The following is a 12,872-nucleotide window of genomic DNA, read 5'->3' on the forward strand; positions in this document are numbered from 1 at the left end:
CAATCTTTTCTTATAGAATCCAACCCATTAGGGGCCTGAATGGAGCTTTCATGCACTTAAAATATATGTGTGCACATATGTACATGAGTGCAGGCATATGTATATATACATAATATATTTATATGTGTGTATGTGAGAGTGTGTTCACAGTGACATTGATTAGTTTAGTCAAGAGAGTAGGAAGACAAGAGGAGATAAAGAAAAGAACCTGGAAGTGTTTTGACTGCATCAAAAGACATTTTGTTTGGATTTAAGCAGTTTTATTATTCAAGATTGCAACAGCTCCATTGACTGATTTTCTGGTTTTCTCAAGATTCCCTCTCTACACTCCCTCTAGTGTTCTTAAATCCACTTGCTTTTACTCAGCTCTGCTGTATTCACTTAGCATTCCACACAACATTAAGTTGTTAATTTCCCTTAGCTTTTCCATAACCTACAGGAGAATCCCTGAAAGTTAGACTAATTTTTATGAGTATTTTTCTCCCTGCAAAGATTGAGGAAATACAGATTAACAGGCAAAAGCAAGAGTAAAGTGTCAAATTAATTCTGAGACAGCAATTTGCACTTTGTTGGTGGGTAGAGGGGATGACTTGGTATGGAGAAAGGAGGAAGATTTTGTTTACAATACTTTTAATGAATGATTCATAGGCAAAGAGAGAGAATTGCACCAGGACATCATTACCTGAGTGTCTTCCTGCTACTCTCTCTAGCAAACACAAACTCCCTTCTACATTCACATACTGACTACTACAAATGTTTAAAAAATATAAAGTGAATGAGAACAAGATTCTCCTGGTCATCTCCCCATTTCGTGGGATGCCCTGAAGGCACAGTAATAAAACATATTTTCTGTTCATCTGATCTTATGGTTCAATAGGATAAAGAGAGCAAAGGGGAGATGGATTAATACGTAATTTTTAAAAAGGAAACAGAGATAAGCGAATTCCTTCTAAAGCAATTAACTTTTTGTTTCGCCTTTATAACTGCAGTTTAAGTACTTATTTTTCATTATCCATAGTCATAAATGAAGACTAGAAAAGGCCTAAACAATTGTGAAAATAAAATAAAAGCTCTATTGCCAGGGTGGTTTTATACAGATTTAAGACTGAACCATCTAGAAGCAACACAGACTCAAAACAAAAAAATCCCACCAAATATCAGAGTGAAGCTGGTGAGATTCTCCCACCTTACCCACCAACTGAAAATTTAAAACAGCAAGAAAGAAACATCTGCATCATAAGTAATTTGTGATCTTCTATTCAATATATTGAATATTTGGCATCTCCTGTTCTAAATGGCAGACATTTGTACAGACTCTTGTTCCATGGATAATATACTAACCAAAATATTTTAATTGGAACAAAGGAAATATAGTAAGCAAAAGAAAAAAGATAAAACTCCATTTCAGACCAATCCATGAAACTGAACAACATTTACCTGCAAATCTGATGATTTACCACTCACACTACAGAAGTACCACAAGAGCTCAGTCACTGCATAATAGAAAGTTGTGCCTTAACTCTAATATTTCACAGGGGTGTCAAGTTAAAATTGGATAATTATTACAGTTATTTCAACATATCACCCATTCAATACATTTCAAAAGGAAGAATCTTCTCAGTATTCTTCCCCAAGTTATCACAGTTGGATGTTGACTCGCCTCTTTACACTAAAACTATTGATCCTCGTCAGGCTGTATATTTATACCCACATATTCACTGACATGTTCTAAAACATATAGAAAAAATGTTTACTCAATATAATCAATATCAGTTCAATGCCCATTTTTGATTAATAAAAGAAATATAGGTTTGGACATTAAAAACTTCAAAATTATTCTGTAAATTATATTTTTTCAGTATTTTCTATGTAATTTTTAATGTATAAATATCTGCTAAAGCTCAGTAATATTGAATTATTTGCTTGTAGCATAAAGATATCAAGTCCCAATTCTTACACTGCACATTCCAGCAACAGAAAACAGATTCATAATGAGAATTTTTAGCACAATATTTCTGGTTTATCATGCAGACTTACAGTGCTGTCAATGTACGCTTCAGTCCACACGACGTCGTGCTCCTGGTCAATGACCTTTGGGCGGCTGAGGACATGGAGATATTCCATAACATTCTCCTGCACATCAGCCAGGGTAGAGATCTGAGTGAAAAACCCTGTGAAAAGACAATTCCAAATGAGAAACCAGAGAGAACAAATAAAACAAGTTTTCAAGAAGAAGTATGATGTGGTGTATGTCTGTCGTGTTTTTTGCTTATTTCCAAAGAGAAGATACAAAGGAGGAATGTTTCATCAGAAGCAGCCTCAACCAGTAATAACTGGTGAAAACAGATGCCTGTGAAACCTTTGGGCAGCCCTCAAGGCCAGGGTTCCCAACACTGCTATCAACCACTGCACTGTCTCTACTAAACTTTTATTCAAGACCACCTTTTTTGTTTAATGGTTTGGGCTTTTTTCTTTTAATACTGTCTGCTTTAAAATTTAGAACCAGTATTATCTTTGCCCAACCATATCTCACCCACTTCTTCACATTTCAAGAAGCATGATGGAGCAGAACTACAGTAACAGAATGGTCATTGCATGTGCTCTGAAACATTCATCCCTACACATTGTGACTGAAATTAAAAAAACAATATGTAATTTAAAAATATGGCAGGTCACAGAAAATGTAGGCTACAACTAGAATGGAGTCTTAGGGGATCCCAGCCTTGTGAATGCTTTAAAGCATCTCTTCCAACCTGGCAGCACTGAGAACAGCAGAGCCTCAGCTATTTGAGCTGTCACCACTCCCTTTCAGTGAGTAGATGTCGAGCATCCTCACACATCACAACCTTGGCATCTGGAGCCCACATCATGCAATAGTGATGAAGGACTGACAAATTGCAAGGCTAAAATTTCATCAGGCCTTATTTAAATGCATCACTTGCCTTCATTTACTTTCTGTTAATGAGAACAGACCAACATGAAAAAGGCCTCACTACAATTTTAATCCTTTGACAAGATCAGAGCTTCTGTGGAGCTGCAATATTGAGCTTGATTAAGCTCAGCAGAAAACATGGCAGCTGCAAAGAACTTCTGAGCTGTGTTTTTCTAGATGGGGCAATTTTGGCAAGACAGTTAAGATGGTCTGTCTGAATCCAGAACTTTCTGAATCAATACACCAGCCCATAATTCAAATGCTACAAAATGGATGTTTCTGCATGAATTTTATCTGTGTGTGAATGAAGGCACAGTGAAAGAACAGACTTTTTAGTTGTAGCAGTATCCTAATGGATATCTTCAACTTGATAATAAAAAGGAGAAGGGATGCATTGTTTGTGGCTTTCTAAACTAATTTGATTATAGTATGATCTCAAATATTCCTAGTATGGCATTCTTACTCATATATGCTATTCATACTGTTCAAATATTCAATATTCTGTTTAAGGCATTTTATTTATTTGGTCCTTTTAATTTGGTGAAAATGTCAATACACAGTCAAGATAAAGAGTTGCTCTGAGCTCCCTGTGCACAGCTGCTGAGGCCGTGTCAGCAAGAGCAGCAAGCCCATGCTCCAGTTTCTGCATTCCAACACCTGCTCCTCAGTTCCCTGGTGTGTGAATTATGCCACCTCAGAGCCCCCTCACAGCCAGCACTACCTTTTTTCCTCCTCAGCAGGAAAAAAACACATGAAGGAAATGGGTAAGATTTGGTAATGACAAGCATGAGAGATGTATAATAATGTGGTAAAAGACAGACACTTATGCTCTGCATGTGGGCTGCCTTTCCCCATTACACAGTCCCTGCATGTTTGGCTTGTTTTTCTCTAAAATGTCCACCATTAGACTGATAACTTTTCAAAATGCCTCCAGCTGATTTTTACATGGAGTGCAGTTTGTTTCCTGGGCACTGTGCAGAAGAGACGCAATGCTCTTGCAACTAATACAATAGCAGAATTTAAAAATCCTCTGGGTAAGGTCTAAGGAGTGAATTCATTGTTTTGTGCAGCTGTAAAAGCCCCATGCAGGATCCCCCTTTCCCCCCAGGAGCCCTAGAGCAGGTGAAGAGGCTCAGTGACTGGCTGCCTGCCACCCCAGAGCCCCCGTGCACGAGGGGCTGGGGTCATGCTAATAATGGGGATGGATGTCAGGGGGGCTTCCTGCACAGAGCTCTCCTCTGCTGACACAATGCTCCATCAACTGCTCCAGCTGGGGCACAACCTGCCTCGGGGCTCATCTGTCCTCTGCCTGAGCTGGAGCCACCATCAGCTCCCTGACACGTGAAGCATTTCTCTCTGTGTTGCTCTCTCAGCCCCTGCTCCTTTGCACTGATGAATCCAACCCTTTGTCCATTTTACACTATGCCAAGCACAGTGATGACCTGGGACAAAATGTTTAAAAAACCAAATAAGTAAAACAGAGGCTGTCAAATTGCCACTGCAATAGTGAATTTTACTGAAAAAAAAAATAATTAAACCCAGCTGTTTGGTAAGCAAGTAATGCATTAACTCTCAGCTTTATCTCTACAGCTTTCTGCTGAAAGTGATGCTGAGGAAAATGTCCTGCCATTTCTAAGTTCTAGATGGTACTGCTAACATCTGGCACATGCACACTCAGGACTAGGAAATTTCCACCTTTGTTCACTTCAGAACCTTAGTAAATCCTGTTTTCCTTAATATGCACTTGCTTGTGATACAGAAGAGTAAATCACTGCAAATTCCACAAACCGCTCTAGAGGGATTTTGAGGATCTTGAATGTTTTAATGTATTTAAAATGGTTTGGTGTTTTGCTTCATTAAGCAAGCTCCCTCTAGATACGCCCTACTTAAACAGAAAAATGTAACAGAAAAACATGCTTGGGGTTTTTCAAGGTTTCACAATCAGAATTTAGAAGCTGAAGAAGTTTTGCAAGGTGGTGTGAATTTCCCCTGTGACCCATTTTGAGGGAAAGGGCTGCTGAGCACAGTCCAGTCAGCTGGAAACCCTGCAAACAGCCTTCATCTATGCTGTGCTTCCAAGGGGAAAATCACTGCAAGGAAAATTGATTTTAGGGTCATTCACCCTCAGTGACAACAACAAATTTTGGCCCACCCACACAAGGAGTAAACTGCAGTCCTGCTATTCAGCCAGTCTTTAGACCAGCTTTACTACACTCCTCATCTGCTGTGCTGTAATCCCTCATTTCACTGACATAAAATGGACAAGCTGTAAGTGAAAACTGCAAGGAAAAACCTAAACCTGAACTGTCTGACCATGACATGCTGTTTCCAATTGTGATTTTCAAAGAAAAAAAAAATCTATTTAATTAATGATTGGAGGTAGAAGATTTTTTACATTATGAGCTATCAGAGAGCAGGTATTGTAACTATTAAACTGAGAGGGAAATAAATTTATAGGCGTAACAGTCATTAAGCTGCTTAGTTGATTCATATGAGTAAGACTCTGACTCAAAGCAACATGGCTCTGAAAAGAACAAAGTGGTCCTGAAGAATGACAAAGGTGACCACTTTTCCCCTGTGGGAATAAGGAAGACGTGGACCAGATGATCTGCTAAGGCTGCCTCCATTGCCTGGTCCTAATTTCTGACTTGCTGTACTTAGATCTTTATGAATTTGCAGAGCTGGGCTAAAAAGTTAAAAGATTTTGTTGATTAAATTGTCTTCAAAAAAAGATGCTTCAAAGGATTCTTATGCTATTATTTAAACTAAATTATGTAATATTAGCTGATTAAGACAAGACTTCAAACTGAGTAATTTCCATCAGCTGGACATAACAGTAGTTAAAGAAATAATGACTAAATGGATAGCACCTGATGCAATTCATCATAATGTAATGTGGCACAATGGAAAAAAAAGAACTTTTTTTCTTTCCAAGAGGAAAGAAAAAGGAAAACCTGAAGATTAATTGGGGTTTGGGGCTGTTTTTTTCCTGAATCATTCCTACTTATACTAGTCAATCCTTTTACTGCAGCATATCAGCATTTTAAATGTTTTAATGCTCTTTTCCTTAAAGGATATAAACCAGTTTTTTTCAATTACACTGTCAGTTTCTCAAGGGACAGGATGTCTGGTGTTTTACACACCATGCCTAACTCAGCAGGATTGTACCCAATGTTCTCAGAAACCAAACTCACTCTGAGTAATAACAGATAGAACAAATGCTTTGAAATTAGTTTGTTCTCGGAACAAAAACTTAAGACCACATAGTTCAAAAAATTCATACCTATTTTAAGGAAGAAAATTTCAGACTGGGGGGTTTTGCTCTTTAAATTTTATGTTACAAGATAATTAAGTATTTTCATTTTCTGGGAAAAATAAAACAGCCCATCCTCTGTGGTTAGTTGCCAGTGACACCATATCTGTAAAAGGGTCAGATGTGCAGGAGGGCTCAGCCCAGGGGTTCCGAAAACAAGGATTGCACAGAAGAGGGTTAACCAACCTTTGTTAGCACAGGCCATCCACTTCAGGTTATCAGCAAATGCAGCTTCTCTTCCAATCAGATAGGTAAAAATACGGACCTGAAAGTAAAATGCAAAAGATAAATCAATTACTACTGCATTTAAAACATATCCAGTGGAACTTCAGGTACAGATGTGTAATTCACAGGACAAATGCTTCATAAGAAAGCATTACTGGTTAAGCAGTACAGTAGCTTAAAAAATATATTTCTGCCAGTAATGTCTTCCTGACAAAATATGGCTTTTGTTCTGTGTAATAGAATGGTTATCTTTTTCAATGTGTTTAATATCTGACCTTTAACTACAGCTATGCTTAATATGTAATTAAGAATAAACTAAAATCATTGGAGTAAAAAAAGGTATGTTTCAGACAAATCTGTTCTGTACTTATGAATTCAGAAAATTTTTATTATGTAGGGAAAGAGGCATTTAACTAACAAATACTTCTGTGGATAAAGAATCTGCAACACCAGGCAAGATAATTCCCCTCAGTTTTCAAGGTTCATATGACACAATATCATTGTCAACACAGAGACAGGTACTCAGAGGTAGCACTTTAATATCATTTCATTCATTTTCAAATTAAACAAAAACTTATAATTTTTCCTGTTAGCAAATGATTCCTCATTCACAAATTATAATATTTGTAGGATAAACCAACTTTATACTAAGTTCCCATAGGTTTTTTCCCCACAGAAGTAGTTATAAAATACTCTGAAAATCTCCCTATTTACTATCAGTTGGGACACCCCATTTTCTCACTGGCCTTTTATCCATTTTCTTAATGGCCACATCCTGTTTCTAGGCATACACAGTGCTTTGTGTTATCAGCATGCCTAGAGACCAGATTCCAATCACAAAACTCTCCCCAGTCTCTCAAACATAAAATATGCACAGAACTGAATTGTGATTTATATGGTTTAAAAAGTCCGCACACTGACGGTGTAGTGTTGCAAGTTTGAGCCCAACAGTCTGCATAATCCAACTCTAAAACTCTAAAGAACGCAACATTAAACAAAAGAATGGTGCTTTTATACGTTGTTGATTACTATGAAAGCATTAATAAAGAAATTCTTTGTTCTGCAAAGACACATGAAAGTGCACAGTGAGATTTATAGTCGCAAAATACAGCATAAATCACTGTCATGTTTTATCTTCCTGCAAATGATGCTTGAAAATAGCCTATGATGAGACTGAATACTCGGAGAGATTTATACTTAATGATCTGCTTTAATCTACGGAGAATCAAACTAGACTGTGTTCCTAGTAAAAGGAGACCAGCCTTATCTAAACAGATGAGCAGTAAGCATGATAACAGGCACAGGCAGCAAAATAACCTACAAAAATAAAATTTCAACAAACTGGTAACATGGATCACCATGAGGAATGGGCTGTCTCTAGGATACTGTTGCAAGGATTTCAATGATTTTTTGCTGACTATATTTTCTATATCTAATTTACTTAGTTTTACTAGAAAATATTCTAAGCATGATAAAAATCTGCTAATTGTAATTACTTGAAAAAATAAAGGAATCTATGAAACAGAGAGCTAGAAGGTGAGTAATCCAGATTTATGTAGTGCTGTTTCCTTCCCTGTCCCAAGGTACTGTGTGCTTTCCTCTACACACTTTCCATGGTACATGTTACACAAGTGATGTTTACCATGGACAGCATGAAGAAAAAAGTCTTTTATACAGTGAAATATAAGTTCCACTATAATTTTAAAATACCCTTTCTATATTGTTCAAGAATTAATAAACTTACTATTATTCATGGCAGTATTGTAAGAAAATAGCCAAGACAGGATCACAGGAAGGTATTTCAGTTAAAATTACAGCCACTGATACTTTAAAGTTTCCTTCTACATTGATCTTAGAGACACATTAATAGGTATTGCAAATATTGTTTAACACAGTTCTGTTCATTCAGAATAGTGAGAAAAATCCTCAAGATCAAGATTGACAGAAAACAATTCTGCTTATTTCTCTACTTCTAAAAGTTTCATTTGATCAGGTCATTGAACCCACCAGCATAAACTTAATTCACTGTGAGCTTGCAGTGAAAAGCATTAACTATACACTGCAGCAGTATCCCAGAATCACAGAATTAACTAGCTTGGAAAAGACCTTTGAGATCATTGAGTCCAACCTATGACCCAACACTGCCTTGTGAATCAGACTATGGTAATAAATTATTAGAACTGGTAACTTGCATGAATAATTCTACATTCTTGATCCCAGTTTTCAAAACAAGCTTGGTTCTACACACCTTTTAAACTAGTTTTAGTCTTCTGGATAGGTATTATATGTGCTAATTCTGGAAGTATCACACCAATAAACAGGAAAAAAGTTACTGTGGCCACAGATTTTTTTTTTTTTTTTTTTTTTTTGCTGCAGATACATAAAATATAAGTCAATGTTACAGAAATACTACATTAATTTGGGAAGATAAGTTCAAACTAGTTCAACTGCTGTCCATGGATGAGACCTGTGCAGTGATGGGCTATTTATGGTGCCAAACAGGACACAGAGCATTGTAATAACCACTGAAATTGTCACTTTACATTGATTAGATATTAAGGACCATATTTAATATCCATCCAGATTCTTAGATCCCAGTAAAGATACATGTTGGTAGGTAAAGCTGTTAATAGTGACCAATGAATTTTCTTCTTGTACATGTGAAGTAATTGAATGGAAAGTGTGTCAAATCAGTCCTGCTCTGCAAAATGATTGCAGAAAATGCTTATTTTACTCAAACAACCCACATATAGCACTAATATTGTGTATTCTGATGATAAATATGTATAGCATTATAGTAAATATGCATAGTAAGTATAAATATGTATACTGAGGCATATGATTAAAATCTCTGTAATTAATAATAGATTAGGAAGTATAAGGTGTGTCTGTCTCATTCTGCTGTCTTTATGGGACCTTGTAGAAAATAACAAAATAGAAACTATTCTCTTTAATAGATATGTGCACTATGCAGACACACACTGATGCACCCATGTTGGTATCTCATAGTACAGTAGAATGTTAGGACATTAAAACTTGTTTTGAATCCATATGGAGAGCATGTTCAGTCAAGGGAGACAGTAAATTCAAAGTTGTTATGGGCACATCCCAAAAGATCCAGTAACAACATTTACATAGTCTACCTATGCTCTGGCTAACTGAGAATAAGACAAATGAGGAAAACACCTTTGAATATCCAAGTGCTGTGACTGAATCAAGAGACAACTTCCATCAGAGAAACGATCTGCTTCAGAGGGTGTAAGTGCCTCTCTGGCAAAAAGCATTATAGAAAGAGAGCCCTTCAGTCCTGGATAATTTTGAAAGCTTTACAAGATACTTGAAAGAGATACCGGAATCAAAATATTTTCTGTGCCTGACCTGCACAGTATTATATCAACTATATTAAGGCTTATCATGAGCTATGAGGTTTGGAGAAAGAAAATATTCTTAAGCAGATGCACTAGTCTTGAATTTCTATATCCTATCTACAAAACTGAAAATTGTAGATGTCAGATTCACTGAACACAAAGCAAAGCTTACTCCAAGTGCAAAAACTTTAAACTTTAACCTTTTCAATTGCACTTGCTGTTTCTGCACAGTAGGTGCTGCAGACTGCTGTTTTTAAGCCAATGTTCACAGAATATGGAGTGAGAGCTGAAAGAAATTGAAAGGACAATGGAACTAGAAACTTTATTAGAGCTTGTGACTGTCTCACTTCATATATTTCTGAAGCAAGTGTTGAATAGCAAAGAATACCATTTGAGATTTATGTATTTTAATTATATTTAGAACAGCAGCTGTGGAAACCTCCCACATGTTACTTTCTTATTATGTCTTATTCCTGATCAGGAAGGGTCACTCACTGGAAAGAGACCCCATTCAGTCCCTCTTTTCTCACTGAAAGATTGCTGCAAAAGCTCAAATGGTTCCAAACTGTGGAATCAAATTCATATTATGCAACCAACTAATTTCCACAGTGCATTTTCTGATGGTCACCTTCTCTGCACTCTGGTCCACACCAGCAGTCCATACTAAACCAGTGAGAAGCACAACATGCCAGCAGCTGTCACAAGCTGTGTTGGCAACTACTCCCATCTACACAGCAGAATTAACCAATATGAAAGCATCAAACCTCCAAGCTCAGTAGTTCAGACAACTGAACATAAATCTTGCACTGAGTAAAACACCTGGATCAAAAGCAGATACATAACTGCATACATTATTGGTATTTTTATCTTATTTTCTCTCTGTTTTTTCATTCTTGTTGCCTTACCTAGGCACAGATCATGGTTTGGACAACATAAGGGGTTGCTCTCTACTCTTTGTTGCAGCCCCTCAAATTCTGAAGAATAAGAGAGTATTGTTAGCAAATTTCTTGCATTTACAGCCAGGGAATAGGAATATTCTGAAGCTTGAACCTTTAAACTCCAGATAGAATGTTTATCTAAAATCTCAGAGATGCATACACTCAACCATTAGTGAGGAAAGCTAAGAGTGATGACTGCAATGACAGCTATTTCAGTGCTAAGCACTCCATGTGAAATATCCACTGAACACTTCCATCCATTATGTGTGGGCTAATCTGCAGTCCCTGGACTGTCCTCACCTCTGAAACTTCATTAAACCTGCAGTGTAGGGAAGAGAATAGGGACCTTCTCCCATCTCTGTTAAGCAAGACAAGTCAATCTGCAAGATTCTACACAATGAAACTGTGAATTCATATCTTTGTGCCAAACAGCTGCTAAAACAGTATTCCCAGAAACCTTAAATACTGTGTGGGATGGGAAATGGGACTTCTGCTTGAAGCTGACAGTGCAGACCTCTGTTTGCAGCTGCAAACTATTTCATGGACACCTTCAGCAAAACAGCCTTTCCTTTCTGGCTCAGCAAGAAATAAAAATAATCCTGTGGCAAGAGCTATGGAATTTAAGTGGGATATAGGGACAAAATTCAAGTTCCCATAGTGATAATCTGTGGTGGTCCAGGAACACCTCAGCTATTCTCTGCATAGAGGAGCAAATGGACTGACTGGGAACAATGGACCAGTGTGAGACCAAGTGATTGTCTGAACTCCTAAGAAGCCTCACAAAAAAGAATTGATTTAAGCGTTACAAGGGCTCTCAGGACAGCTTTTCACAGGCACCTCATGCTTCCCACCCAACATTACACTGGGTTTGCCAACACCTCCACATTAGTCTGCAATACCACTCTCTTCTCCACATCACCTCATCCTCCCAGTCCTCTCTCCCCAGAATCCTTTTTTACACCTCACCTCAGAAGACACCAGTGGGAAAAAGGGGGATTCTGTTGGTCCTGTGTTAAGGAGATGGCACAACCCCACATTTTCCTGTGAGACACAGTCTGGGTGCAGCCATGAAGGATTTTGAGGGACATAGTGGATTCACTCATCATAATCAGGAAGATCCACAACAAAAAAAAAATCTGAACAGGTCCCAGGTCTTTGCCCAAGAAAACCTTTCCAATCTGAAAAGGGAAAAATGTTGAACTTGTAAAATGTATCAGTGTGAGATATATTATAGGTACCAACTTTAACTGATACACACACAATCAATCCAAAAATAAACACAAATTCCAAGTGTGTTCAGTGCATCTGGTTGTTGCAAAGGACATAACATACACTGCCATGAACAGGGATGGGAAAAGAGAAATATAAAGTCACTCTTGAACCTTCAATTTATCCCTAAATATTTTCATAGTTCTTTTAAACTTCAGTTCATTTTTTATTATGAAGCAGTAAAAAAAAACCAAAACCAAACATCTATTTGCATTGAGAAGTTAACAGGAAATTCCATGAAGACAATGATCTAAATGAGCACACCAAATTCTATGGAGGAGAGGTGCAAAGCCCTGTGATGCAGTGTAAGACAGCACTGCCTCAATATCTCCTGTCCTGTTGGGGACCTTTGCCCTGTGAGGTGCTGAAAGCCTCAACTTGCAGTGCACTCAGAGCAAGGAAGCCATGAAATTGAAGACATTACCTCATGAAATTGAATCCTGAAATGTTAAGTTACTCAGTACAAGGTTCTTCGTTGTTAATTTTCCTCCTGCTGTATTCAAAATACCTCTTCTGGGAAAGTTTACATTTATACATTTCCTCATGTTTTTTTCTTCCTGCAATTGCACAATGTATCCAGACAATTTTGTAATAATGTTTTGTATTTCAGTGACATTGAAACTCCATACATCGTGCTCTAAAAACTGATGGGGCAGTTAGCAAAACCAAAAGCCCAAATAATTGAAATGTCTATGTCACTGGAAAACAAGATGTTGTAAGCAAAGACTGCAAGAACATCAAGAAGCTGAGCCCTGCTTGCCCAAACACCCACATCCCCAACAGCTCTTAGCATATCTCAGAAATTCGTGCAGACAAAAAGGAAAAGG

At 37.5% G+C, this 12,872-nt stretch overlaps 1 protein-coding gene across 1 annotated transcript in view; it reads right to left on the minus strand.

Moving 5' to 3' along the window:
• Positions 1 to 12,872, minus strand: part of CACNA2D3 (calcium voltage-gated channel auxiliary subunit alpha2delta 3) — a 383,943-nt gene that overhangs the window by 133,311 nt on the left and 237,760 nt on the right. The window contains exons 12-13 of the mRNA XM_054281044.1: positions 6,432 to 6,510; positions 2,038 to 2,171 (exon numbers count right to left, since the gene is read on the minus strand). Of these exons, the coding sequence (XP_054137019.1) occupies positions 2,038 to 2,171; positions 6,432 to 6,510 (213 nt within the window). The remainder of the gene's footprint in view (positions 1 to 2,037; positions 2,172 to 6,431; positions 6,511 to 12,872) is intronic.

This window comes from Melozone crissalis, unplaced genomic scaffold, assembly GCF_028551555.1.
Source record: "Melozone crissalis strain CALT ecotype California unplaced genomic scaffold, PUWL_Pcris_2 ptg000029l_1, whole genome shotgun sequence".
NCBI classification, from domain to species: domain Eukaryota; kingdom Metazoa; phylum Chordata; class Aves; order Passeriformes; family Passerellidae; genus Melozone; species Melozone crissalis.